Source organism: Orcinus orca, chromosome 3, assembly GCF_937001465.1.
Source record: "Orcinus orca chromosome 3, mOrcOrc1.1, whole genome shotgun sequence".
NCBI lineage: Eukaryota > Metazoa > Chordata > Mammalia > Artiodactyla > Delphinidae > Orcinus > Orcinus orca.
Window position 1 is genome coordinate 103,798,127 of NC_064561.1, and position 27,520 is coordinate 103,825,646.

The 27,520-nt window shown below is 35.5% G+C and overlaps 1 protein-coding gene across 2 annotated transcripts in view; it reads left to right on the forward strand.

The window, feature by feature from the left end:
- The window catches only part of ST8SIA4 (ST8 alpha-N-acetyl-neuraminide alpha-2,8-sialyltransferase 4), a 106,287-nt gene extending 79,442 nt beyond the window's left edge, over positions 1 to 26,845 (forward strand). For both annotated transcript variants that reach the window (XM_004281313.4, XM_033408459.2), the window contains exon 5: positions 22,501 to 26,845. In XM_004281313.4, the coding sequence (XP_004281361.1) occupies positions 22,501 to 22,783 (283 nt within the window). In that variant the 3' untranslated portion in view covers positions 22,784 to 26,845. The remainder of the gene's footprint in view (positions 1 to 22,500) is intronic.
- Positions 26,846 to 27,520: the final 675 nt, after the last annotated feature.

A 27,520-nucleotide genomic window follows, 5' to 3' on the forward strand; every position in this document is an offset into this window, starting at 1 on the left:
ATGTATATATGCATATAGTTTATTTACATGTACATTTCTACATATTAATGTATTATATATGATTACATATGTAAATATAATGTGCAGCATATAACTATATATATTATATAGCCATACTTAATATTATACTTATAGAGAGATTCGCTTTATTAATTAGAATGAAATGTCCTATTTCCTAATCATAACCTATAGTAATTTGTTTCACTTGTTTATTTCAGAAACTCTTGCTTCCAATAACTCGTTATTTTATTTAACAAGTATGTCCATACTTACTATGTAAAATTGTTTAGTAGATAAATGTTTGTAGTTTGTGTGTATACAAATTCAGGGCTGAAAGCCATCACTGAACTATGAGGTAACCTTGAGACTTTCATACATGTCATTTCTTCACTGCACTGTGACGGATTTTTTGCCCCCAAATACCTGTCATATTCCCCAGAGGTCTTAGCCGTTATCACTGGCAGATTATGAATAATGTTTTAGGTTAAACAGATGTAAGCAGTTTGTAAGTTTTCCCCTTTCTGAACCAGCTTCGTTTTGATGAATCAGCTGGAAATTGAAACTTAATGTAGAACTTTAGTTTAAAAAGGAACAGTGTTTTCCCACATTGAAATATGTAGTCAACTCTTAAATATGAGCAAGAGACAGTCAACAGGGAAACTGGCCAGTGTGTGACTGAAAACTGGAAGATCACCACTTAGCATTGCAGTGGAGTTCCAATTTCTTTAATCTGTAGAACCACATATAAAAAAATAGGTTTAAGTCATTCCAAACCAACCAAACTTCCATTGCATTTTGAAAAGAGCGTTTTTAACTAGTGTAAAAATTGCCTGTTTTTCTCTCTCATCAAAATACTCTTCAAAGAACTAGAGTTCTAGAAATACAGAAAGTGCTGATGAAATGTTAATAGAAAAGGAAATGAATTATTCTTCTGGCAAGGATTTGTTTATTCTGCCAAATTATATTTTAAGTAACCTATACAAATTAAAATTCTATTTTTGATCTTCATAGAGTCAACTTAAATTGAGCCTTACTGGCAATTCAGTTTCAGGGAAAGCTATCTACAGGCTATAAATTAGTTAAATACACTTTTGTTTTAAAAAATGATTTTAAAAATCTACCTAAGACAGATAGCTCTTAATTCGATAGCTCTAAAATGCACATTTATATGTACATTGATAATCTACTTGCAAACAATATAATAATCAGTTGCCAGGCCTAAAAAGCCCTTTTAATGTCTAGAATTCAGTCACTGACTTGTACTTCCGGAGCCTGTCTCTGACCTGATAGCTCTTTCCAAAAGAACAATCATAATGAGTATTTTTAGCTTTCTTTAAAGTCTGTGAGACTAAATTAATTAGAAATTGGTCTAGATTAGAGAATTGAAAATATTTAAACACTTAAGAATTTGGGAGCTTCACATGCTACAGACAGAATTTAATAACCAAAATGTGAACTATTAAAGACAGTCATCAATGCACTTTTTGTGTCTGTGCTTATTACTACATTTCAACATCACTGACTTAGAAAGCTTAATGCTAATATTATAAAATATTTTAGGTAGAATTTACAGACCATCCTCAAAGCATTTTTAAACTTTGTCACCTTTGAAAACCCCAAATTTCCATGCCCTTTAATTATATTTGCAATTTCATAGTATATTTGCAATTTAAATAGTATGACTTAAACCCAATCAAAAAAACTATAGTATTTATTAATCTTCTATTTCTACTTCACTCCAGAAATCTACCTGTTTCCCCTTCCTCAGTGAATAATCACTGGTTCTAATAAGCGGGTAAGGATCTTATTTACCAAGTCTCTCATGTAGGCAGCCATTTTAAAGAACTCATTAGGTATGTTTTCTTACTTAATTGGGGAACTCTCCAGAATGGCCTACATTGGCTCCTTTTTTTCACTTAGGGTCTATAATTTAATGTTCCTCAGATATATCGCTCTGTCCCTGAGTTCCTGAGTTTGCTTTCATACACAGTTGTTAGACCAAAGATGAAAAGGCTTGTTTTTATGCCTGTACAAAATGAGGGACCCTCTGGACAGCTCTTACAGAGTGCCCACGAATTTTAATGATTTGCAGCCTTTTGGGTATTTCATTTCATTTATCCTCTGTATTTGAAAGGATGAATAGTAAGATAGCAACTGAGATATTTCAGAGATGTTTTATTTGTTAAGCAAGATCATTAGAGATTCAGTGTGAGATTTCTCAATAGTTTAAGCCTGATCACTCTTATTCCAAAATTTAAATGTAATTTATTCTCAAGTAGGGCATACTCCTTTTCCGAACCTGTATATTCCCCAGATTCATCTCTTGCTTTCTGCACTCTATGTGTGTTTCATGCATTATGGAAGTTTATAAATGAAATTCAAGTCAGCACACAAAACAATATTACGTGAATGTTCTAACACAAAGAAAAGCAGATGGTCAAGAATACTGTACACATGCTTTGTAAGCCAACTCCCACAGATTGCTTATCTTCAGATTTTTTTTCCCAAGTAGAATCAATCATCAGACAAGTGATTTAAGATGCATTATTATGGAAATATTCCTCTTGAAGAACAACAACAAAAAGCCATTTCAATTACATTTTCATTTTAAAGAGAGTTATGTTTCACCCACTTGATAAGTTTATTGTTATGAAGTCTGAGCTAATTATCTCCATCAACTTATATTCTTCTTCAAAGAGCCTGGAAAGAAAGTTTTGTGACTCTCATTCCTGAATTTCTATTATATCAGTATGGCTAAAAGAAAACAAATCGTATGAAATAAATGTTTGTCTTAGGCAGTGCCTGTAAATTTATGTGAATTTTATGATTGCTATATTCAGTCGAATTGTATAGTTCATATTCTAGATGGAAACTTAATGCTCATTGCTCCTTGCCTCTTAAAATTTATCAGGTTTAAAAGAAGTAACTGTTGGGTTTTTTGTTTGTTCGTTTATTTTGTTTTGCTAGATGATTTTTAAGCCCTAGTTGCATAACGCAGGCAATAGTTCAACAAGTTCTTTAAACAAAGAAAGAACTAAACTAAACTGAACTCAGGTTCACTAGTTGAGTGTGACATAGGTGTGTGCATAGGTAATGTGACTGATCTTACCTAATGAAATTGCATCAACATAATATATTAAAATTTACTTATATGTAAATTAATAGTTCACAGTGAACTCTTATTTGTATCTTATTCAATTCCTCCAGTATTCCCAGAAGGTAAGATGTTTTAGCCCAAATTTAGAATAGGAAACAGAAACAGAAATAACAAGGAGCAACCAGGTCTCACAAAGGAAATTCTAATTTGAGCAGAGCTTACTCTGATAGCTGACTCCATTCTGAGTCCTAGGATTTTCCATTGTACCAAAGCTGCTCAGTTGTACAACATAATAAGGCCAGTTTCATACTTGCTTCTGCATTTTTTCCCATTTCTTGTTTTGATAAATGCTATACTATTGAAGAAATGGTTCATACAACTGATGTATATAATAGATGACAGATAGATAGATAAATAGATGATAGATAGCCTAATTTTAAATTACTTGTTGTTTAGGTCCTGTAAGGTTATAATTCTCTATCCTTTAATTTTTGAGAGTTGTGAATAATTTATAACATTAAAGGAAAATAACATGTTTGACTTAGGAGTTTATTTCCTTACCAATGTGAGGTATAAATGTTTGGTATTACATTTTCTTTAATATAACAGCTTTACTGCTATGTAATTCACATACCATATAATGCACTCTCTAAAGTATACAATTAAATCAGTATTTTGACAGAGCTGGGCAACTATTATCACAATCAACATTGGGACATTTTCTTCACCTGAAAAGAAACCCCAGCATTAGCAGTCAATCCTTATTCCCCCCGAAACCCTCAACTCTAATTCTTGGCAACCACTCATCTACTTCCTGTCCCTATGGATTAGTCTATTCCAGATATTTCCTATCAATGGAATCATGTAATATTTGCTCTTATGTAACTGGCTCCTTTCACTTACCATAATGTATTCAAGTTCATTCTTGTAGCATGTATTAGTATTTCATTTTAATTGTCATGTAATATTCCATTGTATAGATAGATCCACATTTTACTTATCCATTAATCAGTTGATGAAAATGTGGGTTGTTTTCACTTTTTGTCTATAACGAATAATGCTGCTATAAATATCTGTGTACAGGTTTTTGTATGATCGTATGCTTTCAGTTCTCTTGATAATTATGAAGGAGAAACAGAGCCAGACACTGGCCAAAAGTGGTAATGACAGATTTTAATCAGAAACTGTTGCGGCAAGGGAAAAGAGACTTCAGTGTAGAACTGAGTTCAATTCTGAATACAGCAAAAAACAAGTAGAGATCTACAGCCAACGAGCAGAGTAAGGGATGGAAAATTCTAAGAGAAGACATGGGGGTGGGGGAGGTGATTCTTAACTGAACAGGCTTAACGAGATTCTGCTAAAGATAGGCCAAGAACTTGGACATCAAAGTTGGGGTATGGGAAATTTGATCAGCTATCAATGGTGGTCAAATATAAAGAGTAGAGGGATTCTCATTAAACTAAACTTGGCAGGATTTTTGCTGAAACTGGACTCAGAAAGGATGGACACAGAAGGCCAAAAAGTAGAGGCCTAGTTGAGAGAAGGGCTCTGAGGAATCTAATTAAATTTTGGTTGAGGAGAGAATCATTTACCTAGGAGTGCATTTGCTGGGTCATAGGATAACTCTATGTTTAACCTTTTGAGGAACTTGCAGACTGTTTTCCAAAGGGGCTACCCCATTTTACTCTCAGACACAGGCACCAGCAATGTATGAGGGTTCCAGTTGTTCACATCTTCAACAGCAATTATCATCATTTGTCTTTTTTATTATAACCATTCTAGTTGCTGCAAAAATTATCTCACATTTCCGTAATGGATAGTGATGTTTGATGTTTACTGTCTTTTCAGGTGCATGTTGGCCATTTGTATGTCTTCTTTGGAAAAATGTCTATCCCTTTGCCCATTTTTTAAACTGAGTTTTTGTCTTTTTATGATTGAATCGTAGAAGTTATTTATATATTTTAGATGCAAGTCTCTCATCAGATATATGACTTGCAAATATTTTCTCCTATTCTATGGGTTTTTTTTTTTAACTTTCATGGCTTCATTTGAAGCACAAAAATTTTTAATTTTGATTAAAAATTAAATTTTGAAGTCCAATTTATTTCTTTTGTCGCTTGAGTTTTGCTTGAGCTTTTTGTATCATACCTAACAAGGCCTTGCCTAAGGTCATGGCATTTTACTCCTGTATCTCTTCTAAGAGTTTTAGAGATTTAGGTCTATGATCCATTTTGAGTTGTTTTTTTCTGTTTTTGTATGTGGTGTGATGGAGGAATCCAACTTCACTTTTTCAACATTGCATTTTCGCTGAATATTATGACAAACATCATAATGGGGCAAGTCTTAGGCAAAATACAATTTTGTTGCACAATAGCCTGATTTTGTAGTACTATTTTCACTTCCATACTTTTCCATTGCAAAGAATAGTATTTACATAATATAATTGCCTTTACAGCTGGGTTTCTGATTGTTTTATTTCCTCAGAAGAGCATTATTTTTTTAAATATCTACTAATGGTCTTCCATTCAGCAACTATTTAATAAATGTGATTTATAAATTGATTCTGCCTCAAATATGTTGAAGGGATCAGCATTAAGTGAGACTGAAAAAAAGAAAAAGGAGGAAAATTCGCATTGATTCCATTAGATTGGATTTTCATCAACTGCACATTGACGACTGGAGGGAAAAAAAGCCCAAATATTTATTAATATTTGACATAATGAAAAATATTATTTACCACCCATTGGCCTTCAAGGTTTTAAAGATAAAAATTTTAAATTACCCCCTAATTAACCTTGTGGAACAGAATTACAGCAATAATATTTCTAGTGACAGGTAGCTTTAATATATGATACAGATCCCAATGCCTGCATCCGTGGCATTGTCTTGGCAATATTCCTTAATGGGGCTTTTCTCTCAGCTGGAAGCCCCTTTCTCGACTTATATGCTCATAGAAAGCCCTTACTGAGTGATAAGTTCATGGCAAGGACAAGACAGTTTTCTAAATGGGCAGTCTCTTCAGCATCACACACTTTATGACAAGAATAAAAATAGAGAATAATCTATATTTGACTAACCTCCCCAAATGTTGTTTTGATAATTGCTGAGAAAGCTTAAAATAACTACTTTGAACTTGTTTATGATTGTCTTGATTCTGTTCCTTCACTGGGCTTTGAGGAGAACTCTGATCTTTGGCTGATGTTTAGTTTGTACACTTTGCTAGCAAGCATTTTTCATTATTGAGTGGATTATAGATCACATTATTAGTGAATGGATTATAGATCACATTTGCTGGTCCTTACTCCTCTTGAAATAGATTTTAGCACAACTCCTGTCTGGAAGGTTAATGTAACCTGACTTATTGATGTAAACTGGTCATATCCATTTGTAAATAGTCCAGATGAAGCTAAAATAAGATCATCAGGCCATTAGAAGGGTCATTTACATTTTGTTATTATAGTAAAATGGACTTCTATTGAGAAACTGCCCTTATGTTGGCTGGGGAGTGTGGAAGTATAATCTCTAAGTGCCTCCTTAGAATAAATGTTTATGTAAAGGGAAAAATTACATAGATAAAATACTGCTAATATTTTCATCTGCCAATATCTAAGCCATTCTTGATAAGCTTTAGGATTACCTACTCTACTTGCTCTTAATTCCTCTTTCTTTTCTTGTAAGACTCCATGTCTTATGATAAATGATTTCACTGCTTCCTTTTAATTTTAATAGGAAAAATGTAAGGTTTCCATATTTTTTTATTTTCAAAAAGTAACCCAATCTCATAAAAAGGATCGTTCACAAAGCTCTTTAGCATTAACCTCATTTAATTCCTTCATCATGCTTCAAAAGACCCATACCCCTTCTATGTTGCCAATATCTGGAAATCACTACTTCCTCATTCTGGCAGTTTAGATTATACATTTCAGTTGTCTTTCAGAATTCAATCGGGTTAAAAGAGAAACTCATTAAAGCCTGTGGCATTATGTCTATTTTTTTGCCATAACCTTCATGTGCCAGTTCAAGTTTTTAAGCATTATCTTCAAGAAGTCCCCAAAGGGGCTCCCCTGGTGGTGCAGTGGTTGAGAGTCCACCTGCCGATGCAGGGGACACGGCTTCGTGCCCCGGTCTGGGAAGATCCCACATGCCGCGGGGCGGCTGGGCCCGTGAACCATGGCCGCTGAGCCTGCGCGTCCGGAGCCTGTGCTCCGCAATGGAAGAGGCCACAACAGTGAGAGGCCCGCGTACCGCAAAAAAAAAAAAAGAAGTCCCCAAAGATATTTTATTAAATCCAGGTAGACAACATCTATATAATTATTTTATTAATTCTCTTTCACCAAAATCTAACCAGCATATTATATAGTTTCAGAGTGATCTATTTAAATTCCATTCAAGTTTCTGACATGGTAGATAAAGTCAAGAGGATTCCCTCTGTTTATTTCTGTTTAATTGTTCTCACTTCTCAACAAGATTTCATTTTTCCTATTATATCATTATAATATTATATATTCTTTTCCATTAGCTTTGCCTTTGAAATTGTGATGGATAATTTTATAATTTTTAGATAATCAAATATCAGTTTACTATGATTTTGAAAGTAACTAAAATCTTATGATCTCTAGTTACAACTGTTACAGGAAACTAGACATGATGTTAAGTTTTTCAGCAGGGATGAGTTTTATCAAACAGCTGTATAACGTTGTTGAAGGGAAAGGTTGCGTGTTCTGTCAGATGACACATTATAAAAGTTAGGAATAGTTAATAGCTATAAGCAAAACATAAAGATTGGACTGCTGCTACAACTGGATAAACACTCATGTTCCTCAATCAGAATTCAGGTTATTAGTGACCTTTTATAAATGAGAGTAGTAGAAACCATATTTAGAATCTCACTTTTTTGGTGAGTAAACTGAGGCCGAATAAATTTAAGTGGTTTGCCCAAAACCACATAGTTCGCTAAAGGTAAAGCAAAGCCCCAAGACTCCAGTTTTTCCAGTGCTTTCCCACTGTTGACTGTTGTCACTAAGAGATGGCCAAGCCATGAGTATGCTCCATCTTATTAACACTGAAAATCTCTAAGATGCCAGCAAGGATAAGTTAAGTAAGCACTTATTAAGTACTTACTGTGTCTCCAGCACTGAGTCAAATATTATGAGATAAAAATAGAAAGAGAATACTCTTTCTATTTTCATTCTATAATAATGTTAAACTTCTCGCTTAATTCAGTGAAGTTACGTTTACACAGACGCAAGTTATACCCCACCTTCTCTCTTTGCAAATAGGGTATAAATAACTACCTGGGAATCTTTCTAAGGCAAGGTCTTTAGTGTTGAATTTTATTGTGCAAACTGATTGCAACTATGGGTCAAGAGGAGTATTTTCTGTCTCTTTTCTACAGCCAGTAGTGTACTGAAGCTGGCTTGTATTGGCTTGCAAGAGCTGATTTTGCTATCCCTCCCCAGCTCAGTGCTCACTGATGTCAGGTTAGTCACTTGAAATCAGCCCTGATGGGAATATTTACACCACAGAAATTGGAAAATGCTACAAAAATACTCTCTCTCCCCGAACCAGCATCTGCTTTAAAACATTTACCAACATGCCGGTGTACAACACCAGCATTGGCTGAGCAAAATTGGACAAGTTATTTTACTTCTTGAGATATTAACTGCACCTTCTGTGAAGTGGGGAAGGTAATATATACTATAGCATATAGTATATATTTTATGAGGATTTTATGAGGATCATGTAACAGTACTTTGAAGCTGTATGAAGTGGAATTACTAATATCACAACAATGAGAGTTATATGTTCACTAATAAAATATGAGACTTGGCAAAACCAATATAATGTAAGTAGATCTAGAGTTTCTTAACACTAAATCTACACTCAACCTGACCATGTACCTGGTCAGATAAAAAGAAAGGTGGGCTTCCCTGGTGGCTCAGTGGTTGAGAGTCCACCTGCCGATGCAGGGGACACGGGTTAGTGCCCTGGTCCGGGAAGATCCCACATGCCGCGGAGCGGCTGGGCCCGTGAGCCATGGCCGCTGAACCTGCGCGTCCGGAGCCTGTGCTCCGCAACGGGAGAGGCCACAACAGTGAGAGGCCCATGTACCGCATAAAAAAAAAAAAAAAAAAAAAGAAGGGTAAATTCAGAGTTAAGGTCAAAGCCTGATTCCTATAGTAGATATCAAGTAACGTGAATAGGTACCAAATAGAATGTAGAGAATTTTAGGCCTAAAGTAGTATCTCTGTTCCTTTTCCCATGCCGTGAGTCCTCTATGCCTCTGATAAATTAGGCTTATGAAGGTGGATAAAACATTTTCTGTATGTAGACTACAAAGGGCTTCAGCAGAAAGAATTTTCTGTCTTCTTTTTGTCACCTACTTCATACAGAGCTCTTCATATAAAGGACACACAGAAAAAAATATTGATAGATTTGACCTTTTGGGGTTACAATTTCCTGCTTTCATTTTAATGACACTTCAAAATACTTTAAGAAGCCTTATTCAAATCTGCATGGAAATCCCTACCCTTTGATTCAATATCCTTGCCTTTGGCATTTGCAATGTGATTAAGTTACATGTTGAAACTACAAAATCATCTTCTGACTTCACTTTTGAGAGTGTTCATGGGAAAAGTGGGTCCTTTATACTGGTCAGCTCTTATTTACCTTTGAAGAAAACAAAGAAAACCGAGAAAGCTCTGTGCATAAAACACATCATTATTGACACTAGACTGTTAGTCACCAAACACCATACAGATGTTTATTTTTCCCCATGTGAACTCTGTGTTGCAAATAGTCCTGAGGACTTGCTATTCCTAGCTGAATGCTCTGTAGCAGCTAAGGAATCGAATTCTTTTTTAGTTAAAACTGAAATCATCATAACCAGATAGATGTGGGCTTAAATACTGGTCCCATCATCTACAAATTCCGTGACCTTAATCTGTTTATTTAACGTCCCTAGGCCTTGGTGTCCTCATCTGTGAAATAACATCTATTCAGAGGTTTGTGGTGAGGATTAAATGAAAAAAACTACATACGTAGAGTTCTTAACACTACCATTTAATAAATTGCTTATGTTTTTACTCCTGGGTTTACTCTTAGCTTGCCAAATCACATTAAATATGCTACTCTGTCCTTTTGTTTCCTCACACAAGAATTGGATGTAAGATCTATCACTTTTTACTTCTCTGGAATAATAGAATAACTCATGGTGGACTGAATTATTCTCAGTGAATACAGTGCTGGAAGTTCTTTTTTTTTTTTAAAGAAATTATCACCAACCCTAGTTTTGTGACAAGATAAGCCATCTCATAATCTTAAAAGGTGTCATGAATGTTACCACAACAGTTTTTTTTAAAAAGTAAGTTTTATGCAATTTAAAAAATTTTTTTAATTTTAAAATTTAAAAATGAAGTCATGTTATGTAGTATACCGCAGACTGGGAATACAATGAAAGGACGATTTGAACAGTTGAAAATAAAACAGCAGAGATATTCCATCATTCCAGGGATGATTGCTTTTAAGTTTTACACTTTATAACCTGTACACACATTCTCTTCCTAACAGTGAACCAACATATTGACAAATGTGGAAGACAAAATCCTAGAATATAATATATATAATATTCAGATATTATAAAAGAATTAGTTTTGGGGGGTGGAGTGTAGAATTGGGAAGATGCAAACATCTTCTGCAAAGATGTATTATAGAAAGCTAATTCTTTTATAATATCTCAAATTTCTGTAGCTATTTTACAACCAGAAGCCATGTTATTTACCTTTAACAGACTTTTCCTCTGGAGCCAAGCACAAAGCTCGGTTGTGGGAACATAAATATGGGAGCAGAAATAGAGAAGACTCCTGCGGAAGTAAGAATGCACAGGCACAATATGCTGTGTGCTCCATCTCCCATCCCAGAGAAGAGAATTTCTGGACTCATGAATGGAAACTTTGCATATAGTATAAATACTAAATTAAAACTCTTGGCACAGTGGGATTTCATACTCTGTATTCAAATTCTTCTAGACATTTTCATGGTTGATTTTAAGAAGAATAATAATGTTTTAAGAGGAAAAAATATTATATTACTTCTAAACGTTTTGGCTTCTCTGTTTAAACATAAATACAAATTAATATTCCTTGTTTGCCAATGTGTTGAGTATGAGCTATCATCAGTATATTAATCACTACTTTTGAATATAACATTTTTTGCTTTTATTTCTAAAACATGGGTTTCTTGAAATCATTTATTTTGGCTCATAAGGTGATTATTTAATTTATTATGAGATAAAATTGAACATATTGCAGGCTTTAGAAAGCACCTATTAAGTATGTTAAGCAAAATTTTAGAAATGGAGACCTGTTGGAAATAAAAAGTGTTTATTTGGGGTTTGTTACGATTGTGGCCCAGGAGACATATATTCAAGAAGCACTTGAATTGTGTTCCACAGGACTATACAATAGGGGAGGCTTACAAAGGCAAAAAACACAAGGTTGCAGTTAGTTACATAAGTTGTTTATCAGTAATTATAATTGGAGCTGGGAAGAAATATGGGTGTTTGTTAAGTAAAGAGATTGGTTGGAATCCGAAATGGTTGCATAGTTACAGGGAGAGACCTTGAGACCGTAAGGCTGCAGCTGGCAGGTGTTGTTCTGAATACGGCTGGTGGTGTGCTTGGGCCTGGTACAGTTCAAAGACAGTTCAGGTTTTCAGTGGTGCAGAGATGTGTCTGAGACCAGATCCTCAATAGCCTCCCAGCTCCATTTTGTACGCCTGCCTGTGATTACCCATTATAATATCAACTTGTCACCAAGTACCTTTGCTTTGCAGTATATTAAAAACTAAAAGAAGGTAAAGGGAACAGAATGGGGAGGAGGAAACGGAGCAGTAGCAAGAGAGTTTCACACAGCTTCAGGGAGTGTGCAGTTTCGTGGAGAGATTTGAAACAGCAATAGAATCTTATAGATAGAGGAAGCCCCAAAGCCATACAGTCAGATGGTTCTGTTTCTCACCTAAGGAAACAGACCACTGAGGTGAAACGACATGACCACAATTGTCCAACCAATATGTAGTTATAGACAGTGCCAGGAGAAAAGTAGGATGTGTGAGTGGGATTGAAGAATGGGTTGTGTGGGGTATGTTGAAGTTCAACTACTGTTACTATGTGTCAAGCTTTATGATATGTTCTTACATACTTACAATCTCTTTTACTTTATCATAACAATCTTGTATGTTAAATATTATTAACCAAGTTCCAAGGAAGTGAAGTAGTTTTCCCAATGACTCATAAACATTATATTACAGATTCACATCCACATCTTGTAACCATATATATGGCCTTCTATACCTCACCGATTTGGTGAGTAAAGGCATTCCAAGTTGAGTTTCTTTGCAATAAGAAATGGGACTGATATGCTGGAGGAAGAGTAGATAAGACTTCTTGTTGGGAAGCTGTGAGACCTAGGGAGAGTATTGCATCTATAAAAAGAAATGTTCAAAAGCTTATATAGCAAATCCAGGGTGAGTTTGTTTCATACAACAAGACAGACTATTAGAGTATTAAAGCAGAAAGGAAGGGAGGGAGAGAGGGAATTAATAATATCTGAAGTAAAACTGAGCCTAGCTGATGAAAAATATTCTATGTATGTCTATGAATGATTGTAATATATATTAAGATCCAAAACAGCTAGAAAAACAAAAGGATGCAGCACATTGTGGCAGTAATTATCTCTATGTGGTTGGATTTTAGGTAATAGTTTTCTTCCTCATTCATTTCCTTTTGCTTCAAATCTTCTACAGGGAGCCTGCATGGATTTTATGATTTTAAAACATCGATTTCTATAAAAAGAAATACATACAATGGAAACTAGATTATTTGCTAAATTGAAAACATTGCTAAATTTTAAAATGTAACAGATATGAACTTGAAATAAAAATTAGAACAGCTTGTACTGACTTAGAGTATGAATAGTTCATTATTTTATCAATGCATTGTTTTCCATTTTTTTTCCTAATTAGGGTTAAAAATTTAATAGTCTATTTTTGATGAATTCTTCACGAGAAATGTGTAGTATTTAAATGTCAGCTGTATATAAGTGGACACTCTCAGATACTTTAAAATTGTACTGTATTCCTAGGGAAATACTGAATCTTGATAGTTTAGGTTAGCCTAAACAATTTCAAGCATGATATTAAAGTTATATAAGCAAATAGTAAACTCTTACTGATGGCATTTGGATTAGCTCCTTATGGTTTTTATGGGGGGTTTTTTGTATTTTTTTTGTTTTTTTTTTAACATCTTTATTGGAGTATAATTGCTTTACAATGGTGTGTTAGTTTCTCCTTTATAACAAAGTGAATCAGTTATACATATACATATGTTACCATATCTCCTCCCTCTTGCTTCTCCCTCCCTCCCACCCTCCCTATCCCACCCCTCTAGGTGGTCACAAAGCACCGAGCTGATCTCCCTGTGCTATGCGGCTGCTTCCCACTAGCTATCTATTTTACGTTTTGTAGTGTATATATGTCCAGGCCACTCTCTCACTTTGTCACACTTTACCCTTCCCCCTCCCCATATCCTCAAGTCCATTCTCTAGTAGGTCTGTGTCTTTATTACTGTCTTGCCCCTAGGTTCTTCATAAACATTTTTTTTTCTTAGATTCCATATATATGTGTTAGCATATGGTATTTGTTTTTCTCTTTCTGACTTACTTCACTCTGTATGACAGAATCTAGGTCCATCCACCTCACTACAAATAACTCAATTTTGTTTCCTTTTATGGCTGAGTAATATTCCATTGTATATACGTGCCACATCTTCTTTATCCATTCATCTGTCGATGGACACTTAGGCTGCTTCCATTTCCTGGCTATTGTAAATAGAGCTGCAATGAACATTTTGGTACATGACTCCTTTTGAATTATGGTTTTCTCAGGGTATATGCCCAGTAGTGGGATTGCTGGGTCATATGGTAGTTCTATTTGTAGTTTTTTAAGGAACCTTCGTACTTTTCTCCATAGAGGCTGTATCAATTTACATTCCCACCAACAGTGCAAGAGAGTTCCCTTTTCTCCACACCCTCTCCAGCATTTGTTGTTTGTAGATTTTTTGAGGATGGCCATTCTGACTGGTTTGAGATGATATCTCATTGTAGTTTTGATTTGCATTTCTCTAATGATTAATGATGTTGAGCATCCTTTCATGTGTTTGTTGGCAATCTGTATATCTTCTTTGGAGAAATGTCTATTTAGGTCTTCTGCCCATTTTTGGATTGGGTTGTTTGTTTTTTTGTTTTTGAGCTGCATGAGATGCTTGTAAATTTTGGAGATTAATCCTTTGTCAATTGCTTCATTTGCAAAGATTTTCTCCCATTCTGAGGGTTGTCTTTTCGTCTTGTTTATGGTTTCCTTTGCTGTGCAAAAGCTTTGAAGTTTCATTAGGTCCCATTTGTTTATTTTTGTTTTTATTTCCATTTCTCTAGGAGGTGGGTCAAAAAGGATCTTGCTGTGATTTATGTCATAGAGTGTTCTGCCTATGATTTCCTCTAAGAGTTTGATAGTGTCTGACCTTACATTTAGGTCTTTAATCCATTTTGAGTTTATTTCGGTAGATGGTGTTAGGAAGCGTTCTAATTTCATTCTTTTACATGTAGCTGTCCAGTTTTCCCAGAAGCACTTATTGAAGGGGAAGTCTTTTCTCTACTGTATATTCTTGCCTCCTTTATCAAAGATAAGGTGACCATATGTGAGTGGGTTTATCTCTGGGATTTCTAGCCTGTTCCATTGATCTATCTTTCTGTTTTTGTGCCAGTACCATACTGTCTTGATTACTGTAGCTTTGTAGTATAGTCTGAAGTCAGGGAGCCTGATTCCTCCAACTCCATTTTTCGTTCTCAAGATTGCTTTGGCTATTCGGGGTCTTTTGTGTTTCCATACAAATTGTGAAATTTTTTGTTCTAGTTCTGTGAAAAATGCCAGTGGTAGTTTGATAGGGATTGCATTGAATCTGTATATTGTTTTGGGTAGTAGAGTCATTTTCACAATGTTGATTCTTCCAGTTGAAGAACATGGTATATCTCTCCATCTATTTATATCATCTTTAATTTCTTTCATCAGTGTCTTATAATTTTCTGCATACAGGTCTTTTGTCTCCTTAGGTAAGTTTATTCCTAGATATTTTATTATTTTTGTTGCAGTGGTAAATGGGAGTGTTTTCTTGATTTCACTTTCAGATTTTTCATCATTAGCCTATAGGAATGCTAGGGATTTCTGTGCATTAATTTTGTATCCTGCTACTTTACCAAATTCATTGATTAGCTCTAGTAGTTTTCTGGTAGCATCTTTAGGATTCTGTATGTATAGTATCATGTCATCTGCAAACAGTGACAGCTTTACTTCTTTTCCAATTTGGATTCCTTTTATTTCTTTTTCTTCTCTGATAAATGTGGCTATAACTTCCAAAACTTTGTTGAAAAATAGTGGTGAGAGTAGGTAACCTTGTCTTGTTCCTGATCTTAGTGGAAATGCTTTCAGTTTTTCACCATTGAGGACAATGTTGGCTGTGAGTTTGTCATATGTGGCCTTTATTATGTTGAGGAAAGTTCCCTCTATGCCTACTTTCTGGAGGGTTTTTATCAAAAATGGGTGTTAAATTTTGTCAAAAGCTTTTTCTGCATCTATTGAGATGATCATATGGTTTTTCTCCTTCAATTTGTTAATATGGTGTATCACATTGATTGATTTGCATATATTGAAGAATCCTTGAATTCCTGGAATTAACCCCACTTGATCATGGTGTATGATCCTTTTAATGTGCTGTTCGATTCTGTTTGCTAGTATTTTGTTGAGGATTTTTGCATCTATGTTCATCAGTGATATTGGCCTCTAGTTTTCTTTCTTTGTGACATCTTTGTCTGGTTTTGGTATCAGGGTGATGGTGGCCTCATAGAATGAGTTTGGCAGTGTTCCTCCCTCTGCTATATTTTGGAAGAGTTTGAGAAGGATAGGTGTTATCTCTGCTCGAAATGTTTGATGGAATTCGCCTATGAATCTATCTGGTCTTGGGCATTTGTTTGTTGGAAGATTTTTAATCACAGTTTCAATTTCAGTGCTTGTGATTGGAGTGCTCATATTTTCTATTTCTTCCTGGTTCCGTCTGGGAAGGTTGTGCATTTCTAACTATTTGTCCATTTCTTCCAGGTTGTCCATTTTACTGGCATAGAGTTGCCTGTAGTAATCTCATGATCCTTTGTATTTCGGCAGTGTCAGTTGTTACTTCTCCTTTTTCATTTCTAATTCTGTTGATTTGAGTCTTCTCCCTTTTTTGCTTGATGAGTCTGTCTAATGGTTTATCAATTTTGTTTATCTTCTCAAAGAACCACGTTTTAGTTTTATTGATCTTTGCTATCATTCCCTTCATTTCTTTTTCATTTATTTGTGATCTGATCTTTATGATTTCTTTCCTTCTGCTAACTTAGGGGGTTTTTTGTTCTTCTTTCTCTAATTGCTTTAGGTGTAAGGTTAAGTTGTTTATTTGAGATGTTTCTTGTTTCTTAACGTAGGATTGTATTGCTATAAACTTCCCTCTTAGAACTGCTTTTGCTGCATCCCAAAGGATTTGGGTTATCATGTTTTCATTGTCATTTGTTTCTAGGTATTTTTTGATTTCCTCTTTGATTTCTTTAGTGATCTCTTGGTTACTAAGTAGTGTATTGTTTAGCCTCCATGTGTTTGGGGTTTTACTGGTTTTTCCTGTAATTGATATCTAGTCTCATAGCATTGTGTTCAGAAAAGATACTTGATACGATTTCAATTTTCTTAAATTTACCAAGGCTTGATTTGTGACCCAAGATATGATCTATCCTGGAGAATGTTCCATGAGCACTTGAGAAAAATGTGTATTCTGTTGTTTTCGGATAGAATGTCCTATAAATATCAATTAAGTCCATCTTGTTTAAGGTATCATTTGAAGCTTGTGTTTCCTTATTTATTTTCATTTTGGATGATGTGTCCATTGATGAAAGTGGGGTGTTACAGTCCCCTACTATTATTGTGTTACCTTCGATTTCCCCGTTTATAGCTGTTAGTATTTGCCTTATGTATTGAGGTGCTCCTATGTTGGGTGCATAAGTATTTACAATTGTTATATCTTCTTCTTGGATTGATCCCTTGATCATTATGTAGTGTCCTAGTTTGTCTCTTGTAATAGTCTTTATTTTAAAGTCTATTTTGTTTGTTATGAGAATTGCTACTTCAGCTTTCTTTTGATTTCCATTTGCATGGGATAACTTTTTCCATCCCCTCACTTTCTGTTTGTGTGTGTCCCTAGGTCTGAATTGGTCTCTTGTGGACAGCATATATATGGGTCTCGTTTTTGTATACATTCAGACAGTCTATGGCTTTTGGTTGGAACATTTAATCCATTTACATTTAAGGTAATTATCGATATGTATGTTCCTATTCCCATTTTCTTAATTGTTTTGGGTTTGTTATTGTAGGTTTTTTCCTTCTCTTGTGTTTCATGCCTAGAGAAGTTCCTTTAGCATTTGTTTTAAATTGGTTTGTTGGTGCTGAATTTTCTTAGCTTTTGCTTGTCTGTAAAGGCTTTATTTTCTCTATCAAACCTGAATGAGATCCTTGCTGGGTAGAGTAATCTTGATTGTAGGTTCTTCTCCTTCATCACTTTAAATATGTCCTGCCACAGCCTTCTGGCTTGCAGAGTTTCTGCTGAAAGATCAGCTGTTAACCTTATGGGGATTCCCTTGTGTGTTACTTGTTGTTTTTCCCTTGCTGTTTTAATATGTTTTCTTTGTATTTAATTTTTGACAGTTTGATTAATATGTGTCTTGACATGTTTCTCCTTGGATTTATCCTGTATGGGACTTTCTGTGCTTCATGGACTTGATTAACTATTTCCTTTTCCACATTAGGGAAGTTTTTGACTATAATCTCTTTAAATATTTTCTCAGTCCCTTTCTTTTTCTCTTCTTCTTCTGGGACCCCTATAATTTGAATGTTGGTGCATTTATTGTTGTCCCAGGGGTCTCTGAGACTGTCCTCAATTCTTTTCATTCTTTTTTCTTTATTCTTCTCTGCAGTAATTATTTCCACTATTTTATCTTCCAGGTCACTTATCCGTTCTTCTGCCTCAGTTATTCTGCTGTTGATCCCTTCTAGAGAATTTTTAATTTCATTTATTGTGTTGTTCATCACTGTTTGTTTGCTCTTTAGTTCTTCTAGGTCCTTGTTAAACATTTCTTGTATTTTCTCTATTCTACTTCCAAGATTTTGGATCATCTTTACTATCATTATTCTGAATTCTTTTTCAGGTAGACTGCCTATTTCCTCTTCATTTATTTGGTCTGGTGGAGTTTTTCCTTGCTCCTTCAACTGCTGTGTGTTTTTCTGTCTTCTCATTTTGTTGGGCCGATCCACGGCTGGTGGTGTGTTTTGGGGTGTCTGTGGCCTTATTATGATTTTAGTCAGCCTCTGTGCTAATGGGTGGGGTTGTGTTCCGGTCTTGCTAGTTGTTTGGCATAGGGTGTCCAGCACTGTAGCTTGCTGGTCGTTGAGTGAAGCTGGGTCTTGGCGTTGAGATGGAGATCTCTGGGAGATTTTCACCATTTGATATTACGTGGAGCTGGGAGATCTCTTGTGGACCAGTGTACGGAACTTGGCTCTCCCACCTCAGAGGCACAGCCCTGACGTTGGCTGGAGCACGAAGAGCCTTTCATCCACACGGCTCAGATTAAAAGGGAGAAAAAATACTGAGAAAGAAAGAAAGAAGATAAAATAAAATAAAGTAAAATAAAATAAAATAAAGTCATTAAAATAAAAAATAATTATGAAGAAAAAAATTTTTAAAGTTAAACAAAAAAACGGACAGACAGAACCCTAGGACAAATGGTAAAAGTAAAGCTATAAAGACAAAATCACACACAGTAGCATACACATATGCACTCACTAAAGAGAAAAAGGGGGGAAATATATATATATCTTTGCTCCCAAAGTCCACCTCCTCAGTTTGGGATGATTCGTTGTCTATCCAGGTATTACATGGATGCAGGGTACATCAAGTTGATTGTGGAGATTTAATTCTCTGCTCCCGAGGCTGCTGGGAGAAATTTCCGTTTCTCTTCTTTGTTCACACAGCTCCCGGGGTTCAGCTTTGGGTTTGGCCCTACCTCTGCATGTAGGTCACCTGAGGGCGTCAGTTCTTTGCTCAGACAGGATGGGATTAAAGGAGCAGATTCAGGGGCTCTGGCTCACTCAGGCCGGGGGGAGGGAGGGGTACGGATGTGGGGCGAGCCTGCGGCGGCAGAGGCCAGCGTGACGTTGCACCAGCCTGAGGCACGCTGTGCGTTTTCCCGGGGAAGTTGTCCCTGGGTCACGGGACTCTGGCAGTGGCAGGCTGCACAGTCTCCCAAGAGGGGAGGTGTGGATAGTGACCTGTGCTCGCACACAGGCTTCTTGGTGGTGGCAGCAGCAGCCTTAGCGTCTCATGCCCATCTCTGGGGTCTGCGCTGATAGCCGCGGCTCACGCCGTCTCTTGACCTCTTTTAAGCGGCACTCTTAGTCCCCTCTCCAAACGCACCAGGAAACAAAGAGGGAAGAAAAATTCTCTTGCCTCTTAGGCAGGTCCAGACTTTTTCCCGAACTCCCTCCCAGCTAGCTGTGGCACACTAACCCCCTTCAGGTTGTGTTCACGCAGCCAAACCCAGTCCTCTCCCTGGGATCCGACCGCAACCTGAGCCTCAGCTCCCAGCCCCCGCCCGCCCGTCGGGTGAGCAGACAAGCCTCTCGGGCTGGTGAGTGCCGGTCTGAACCGATCCTCTGTGTGGGAAGCTCTCTGCTTTGCCCTTTGCACCCCTGTTGCTGTGCTCTCCTCCGCGGCTCTGAAGCTTCCCCCTTCCACCACCCGCAGTCTCCGCCCGCGAAGGGGCTTCCTAGTGTGTGGAAACCTTTCCTCCTTCACGGCTCCCTCCCACTGGTGCAGGTTCCATCCCTATCCTTTCGTCTCTGTTTATTCTTTTTTCTTTTGCCCTACCCAGGTACGTGGGGAGTTTCTTGCCTTTTGGGAGGTCTGAGGTCTTCTGCCAGCGTTCAGTAGGTGTTCTGTAGGAGTTGTTCCACGTGTAGATATATTTCTGATGTATCTGTGGGGAGGAAGGTGATCTCCATGTCTTACTCTTCCGCCATCTTGAAGCTCCTCTCTCCTTATGTTTTTTTAATTTCACAGAATGTTACTACTTATGACGGTAGTTCTTGACCTGCTTTAAGATTTTATTTCAATTTATCTGTTAAATATTGATGCCATTTGTTAAGGCCTATTTTCCTCTGATTTCTTTTTAGAAATCAATAAGAGCCATTTATTTTGCATTGTTTCTCCAAAAATGTCCTGACAAATGGGTAGTTTATTTTTCTTTGAAATTATTCAAACTGTTATAAGCCAAACATCACAAAGCTTATTTATAATGTGATCTTGTAATTACATATAATGTGACCTTGGAATACCATACAAATGATATAGCATTACGTTATATTCTTCTAGCTATTTTTTCCCCGCTTTAGAAATAAGATAATTCAACATGACCTTCATACTGCCAAACTATTTCCAATAATTGACATTCCCTGATGGAAATAATCATTTTTTTGACTGAGTATGAATTTGCTTCACTCACTTTAAAAATTTATAAATAAATGCACTTTTTTAAACTAACCAACTGCCTCAGCTGGCATTTGTAACCACACACAAATCATGCTCACAAAACTTTCCTATAATAACCATTTCATGTTAAGAACACCTGCTTTCTCAGAGCTGAGAGAGCTTCAGGCTGTATCAAAGTTTCTTCAAAGCCTTCAGACTGTGGTTTTACTATTCTGCTTGCATGAAATCTATGTCTGTGATTTCTTCAAGATGCTAACAATATACGTGCTATGGCTTTTGCTCATACCTTTGGGTTATGAGAAAATTGTTAGATATTCTTCTCTAACAATTCCTTATGAATCCTCTTTACTGAGAATATGCTTTCTCAAAACACTTGTGATAACAAAAGGCTCATAATGCATTTCACATTGCTCACAACATTTAGCACATGGCCTTCACCCAACAAGAAAAATTAAAAATGTGAAAGGTCAAACCAGGTTCAAAGGAAGGGTGAGAAAGAAGGAAAAAAATAAACAGGAATAATAATGGTTAAGTATATTTTTCCCTTTTTTTGGATGTTTGTAGTGAGGTTTGAATATTTCTTTACCCAAATGAAATAAAACAAAATTTGGGTTTTTTCATATTCAGTAGTCTACATGTATTTGATACAGCCTGGAAAGCTTCATAAATTATTTTTTTTAAGAAAAAGGAAATAATATTATGTAAAATCTGAGGCAAGTATTTAAGCACAGCAATGACCAGAATTGAACAATCTTGCCCTCATATTTGGATCACCATGTATATATTTCCCTGAATAGGAGATAATAAAAATAAAAAGACCAAACAATTTATTGACTTTATTTATAACTGTACAACTTTGAATGTCAGAGAAAATCCACGCTCTTCCTTAACTTGTAGCTGATTCCACATAAGATAATGAATGTGCCAATAAGTATTGGCCACCTCCTTCCCTGCCAGAGGTAATGATTAAGTTGTGAGTGTGCATGTTTTTCAGGTGAAGAAAGTTTGGCAACAGTGGTGGATCAAACATTTTGGAGTATTTTATTGCCTTTTTTAATGAATAGTATAAAATACTTATCAGCATTGAAATATGTTTGCCTGTCTAACAAAATTTTAAATGGCATAAGTGGTGAACTATTTACAAATATTTGTTATTTGTGTTATGTTGTTCTGCAGGTTGAGGCAATATTCTTAATTAGCTTTAGTAAAATGTGACTTAGAAGTTGGAGTTGAATAAGTCAGTATAATACAGGCAAAGCATTTATTTGTTTGGATTTTTAATTGAAATATTAAAGATTTTGAAAACCTATAGGCATAGTTTCAAATCCTCTTTATCTAGGAAAATTACTTAATCACTGCCCAATTACTGTACCTTTTGCCGTCATATTTAACCCTTTCTGAGAAGATTCTACTCTGTAGGTTATATAAATGTTTTGTTCTAGTTCTTTTTGAATACAAGATTCCACAGTAATATTTACTCACATTCCAGGTCCCTTGGCTATTCATATGACCGCAAAATAAGCAAGAAAATAAAGGATAAGAAAGATAAAATAAATGCATTCAACTTTCTAAATTCTTAAGAAATATATTATTTCTTCAGCAGTCTTTTGAATGTCATTCATACAGTTACTTTTCAAATTTCATTTACTTTAATTATACAAAGTGTACTTGCTATAGGGTATGTTGAACGTTTCTCTAAATTCTTCTCTTGTGTGTATGTTTTTTTCCCCAGTTACTGGCTGACAAACAAAGTTCCCATCAAAAGACCCAGCACAGGTCTGCTCATGTATACCCTAGCCACAAGATTCTGTGATGAAATTCACCTGTATGGATTCTGGCCATTCCCTAAGGATCTGAATGGAAAAGCTGTCAAATATCATTACTATGATGACTTAAAATACAGGTACTTTTCCAATGCAAGCCCTCATAGAATGCCATTAGAATTCAAAACATTAAATGTGCTACATAATAGAGGAGCTCTGAAACTGACAACAGGAAAGTGCATAAAGCAATAAAGCACATCTGAAACATACAGACAGACTGAATATGCACTTCTTTTCTTGAAGATGCTTCCTAAGATTTGAAAACAGGATCCAAAACGAGACTGGGTTTCAGCATCCACCACTTATCTGAAAGGTGATAAAGGACGTTCATGAGAAATGCACTACCAACTGATGAAATACCTGCAAAGTGCTCTGAAAATTAAGTATTTTGACTTCAAGGGTCCTAGTAAGTGCCACTTCCACTAAGAACACAGTTTGAATGTATAATCAGTAGTGTTTACAAGATCCAACAATGCACTCGTCATTAGTTAATGAAGCAAAAATGTTCATCACTGTTGGGCTGCCACTGCAACGCCAAGCACATGAGAAGAGGAACCCAGGAACACAACTCAGCCCTTGGGGAAACTGAACCGTCCTGTCAGCAGAAATCAAGATGGAAACAGTTTGAGCAGTGAAATCCATAAGATTAAATAACTCAAATAAATGCCTTCAGTCAGGATTCTGAGTCTGATCATGAACTTTATGTTTTTGTTTCTGTTCTGTTTGCCTTCTGGAATCTCTTTTGGTTTGGGTATTGGGGTGCTTCGAAAATCCTTCTGAGATAAAAATGAATGAGATAAATAACCTTCAAGTGATCATTTTTAAAGTTCTTGTATTTTTAAAGGGTTATCACACAATGACTTTGTAAAAAGAGTTTTATTTTGCACAACTCTAAACCTCCAGATTTTTTCCCAACAGTGTAGAAGGTACCAGATAAACTGTATCACTCAGTAATTTTGAGCCATTCTAAAGGAAAGATAAACTCTGTCATTTGAGATGGTAAAATTAGCAGGAAAAAAATGTTCTTTTGGTACCAAAGATTATACTGATGTGTCTACACAACAAACCATTTTCCTTTCATGAAAATAACATATTAATATATTATTTATGCTACTAAAGCGAAAGTTGTCTCTAGGCATTTTAAATTTTCCAAATTCAAACTTTATTTTTATTTGAAGGAAGGTTCCACAGCTTTTACATTTCATAATGATTTTGTGGAAGCATTTTGCCCATTAGAATAAATGTTTGATAGGGCTGAAATGTGACTTTTCTTTGATATCCCCCTTGTTATTCAGATGGAAAGATTGGCATGCTCTCTAGATTATTGTTAAATTTTCTTAGAGCAGAAATAATATGATTAATAGAGTATTGTTTTCATCACGGAGATGATTAATTTTAAGAGGTTTAACAATGAAACTGTACATCAGTATTTTGCACTTCAGATTAATTAAATTGACCAATATTTTTTCTATAGTTAAATTTATTCACGTTATCACATTAATGTGTTTTCAGAGAAACACATGAAATTCTTTATAAAGTGATTTTTAAACATTTTAACACATAATAGAATTGACCAATAGGCCAATTTCTGGTAATTACTATGCTGGTAGGTAATTCTGATGGTAAATTGTTTCTTTAGAAAGCAGAAATACTGCGTTCCCATTTCTACTTTTGACCTGAAACAACATAGATTACTTCTTGTTTCTTAGGGAAGGCAGTCTGAGAAAAGAAGAAATAGCATGAGGAGTATGTATGTTTTGTTTCTTAGGGAAGACTGTCTGAAAAAGAATGAATAGCATAAAGAATATATATATATATTTGTTATCAAGAAAAAGGATATTCACAGTAACTACAGTTCTCAATATATTAATAATATGTGGTATTCTTTTTAAAAATATGATAGAACCTTGAGATACAGAAGATTATATTTCCTGAGAATTTATGTGTCTCTAAGAAAACAGAATAGAACCCATAAAATAGAATCCATAAAGACACATAGCTAAAAATGGATAGAATATGATGTACTTTTATCATTGAACCTTTTACCTCTTGGAAGTTTTTAAAGTACTAGATAAATATTTTGAATGTAAGGTTGAAAAGTCTGATTTACCCAATGAATCAAAAGTAGGTAATTACTTAATTTGGACTATTTGCAGACAAGTTGTTTGAGTAGCCTTTAATTTGAATTCAATAAAAATTTTGAAGTCATGAGTAAATTCTTGTAGATAAAATACATGTCAGAACTCATTAAAAGTATGTCTTAAAAAGCAGCAGCAAGGTACCTTGCCATTTTTACTGCATTTTCAACAAATGTGTTTAAACAATTTTAAGGCCACAGCAAAAGCATCCCAGACATTCACTGTTCTGTGCATTGTTTATCTCATAGATGTACATAGAGTAGTGCCTTTTTAGCTTCACATTGCTTTGTTACCCTATGCTTTGTGTTCTCTAAATACAGTGCCCAGTTCTGAAAATGCTCAGCATATAAAAAGGGCTTCAGTATCGACTGAGACTATTTTTGTTCATCTCAGGGAACTTTCAATACTCAAGAATGAATTCAATTACAGGCATTTAGTGTTCAAAGAAGACAAACTGTACAAGACCAATTCATTCCCTGTTGTATACCTTTCCATCTCCCCTTCCCCTTCGCGATCCACTGTGGCCTTCTTACGGGGATAGGGCAAGGAAATCACTGAAGGCTAACAGCAAGAATAAGAAAAAGAATTGAGATTTAACCGATCAGGGGGCAAAAGGGATAATGATGAAATCAAATTATAAATACATACTTGAAATATCTGGGGTTTTTTTCTTTTGAGACTATCATACGTTCACTTCTTTAATATTTTATTTCCTTTTCACGATTTAAACCTGTACCTGGCAATGCTCAGGCAGCTGATTGTGAAATATTCCTGTCCTTTAGAGAACATGGTTGTTACTGTGCTGTTGACATGAAGAGGCCATGGAAACATTTTCATCATTATTACCCAGCCTGTTCTATACTTAAAATTAAGTTGCTGGAATAAAAATAATAAATCAGTAACAGACTTTTCTGGGCAAATCTAATGATTCAGCCCACAGGACTGATGAAATGACTGTGGAAGTTTTTCTGTCTGAAAGAAGGTGCTGAGCATTCAAATGTCTTTATGTATTGTATATCATACGAAATATATATCAGTTGCTAATGGGAATTTCTACATATATGCTTACAAAAACAATTTATTTAAATAATGCTATAGGTAGTGTACATACCAACTAGTTATTAAGCTAGTACACAGGAAAAGGGTGAACAAAGTAATTTATTTCTAATTGAGCCAGTTAGTCATAATGCACACAGTGTGGTATTTGGTTCATAAAAGAATTGTTTTCATGTGGTTATTGTTGGAGTATCTATAATTGTGGAAGGGGTGTAGGAAGAGTTATGTATAGTTAGTTGTTACCTCTACAAGTTTGAGAGTTTCCCCATCAGACATCAATATACCAACGTTTGACAGATTGAGCTAGAGAGGGTTATTGTTCCTATTTGATGGAAGAAAATCCAAATAAAGCCCACCTAGAAATAGATATTTTATTATATATGTGTTATAGATATATCTACATAGTACAAATAGACATGTGTGATGCATATATACAATGTTATATATGTGTGTCTGTGTGTATACACACTTAGTCTGTAACATACACACACTAGATTTGTGTTATGCTAATGTCTTCGGGGCCTGCACTGTGAAGCACTCTGGAGATAAGACCACTTTAGAATAAAGAAGTTCTTTTGAAACTTCAGTTGCTAACCTGCTTTAAAGGGATCTATTTATAACTGAATTCTACATTGTTCATACCTAGAGTTACAATAAGGGTCTAGTGTATCCAAATCTTTAAAAAAAAAAAAAATTAAAAAAATGTCTTCAAGCTGGCAATGTATTTGAATTGCAGTTTTCAGATTGTGGCTCCAGACTCTGTGTCTCCCCATTTAAGTAGCACTTTTTAATAAATACTGTTTCTTTGTGTAGGCAAAAGCACAAGTGTTTCAAATGTATATAGCAGGGGGAAAAAAAAGAGTTTACAGAGATAGTATTGCTGCACAGGATAATTGCTACTGAGTATTTCTTACATCATTTGTGGAATTGAAAGATGAGGTTTATTCTGTCAAGTTCATTCTGTTCAACACTGTTTTTCCTTTTGTTTATGTATAGCAATTGGATGTTACTGTTTTATCATTTGTAAAACTGTAAAATAAATTAAACCCCCATTTTTTTTTCAATTTTTCTCTTATCTCATATCTAAGACCTCTGTTCCACTTTACATGTCAACATATGGTAGTGTAAAGCTTTAACAAGCTTTAGCTAGTGCTTCTGTTTTCTCTCCCCCTCAGCCCCACCCATTGGCAATTTGGCAAATCATTTATTTAAAGTGTATACCTGGCAATATGAACAATATCAAAAGCCCATGAACATCAGGAGATCCTTGACAGTTTTCTGTGTAGTGCATTCTGTTTGTGGTTGAGGGAATGGAGTGTTACACAAGTTACAGTCATTTATATCCAATTTGTATTCCCACTGACTGTTGTCAGTGGGTCACTCCAGCTTCGTGGCTGAAGAAGCCAGTGGCTCCTTACACATTGCACATTCATATGGCTTCCCTGTGACTTGTGATGTTGACTGCTATTCCACTCACTTGGTGCTGTTTGCAGTTCACCTTCCAGGGGGTGATTCTGAAAACCTCATATTTAAATCTTCCATGGCTTTCTAGAACTGGCTAGTCTATGTTTTCAGACTGCACTATTTTCTCCAGAAATTATTAACTTTGTTTTCATGAGGTCATTTTTAACCTTTTGTAATTTTGAAACATTTGCTAGAGACCAACAATGAACCATTAACAATGGTTGATGAATATCAATCTTATTTGTATTTGCATAATTAACTTTTACTTTCA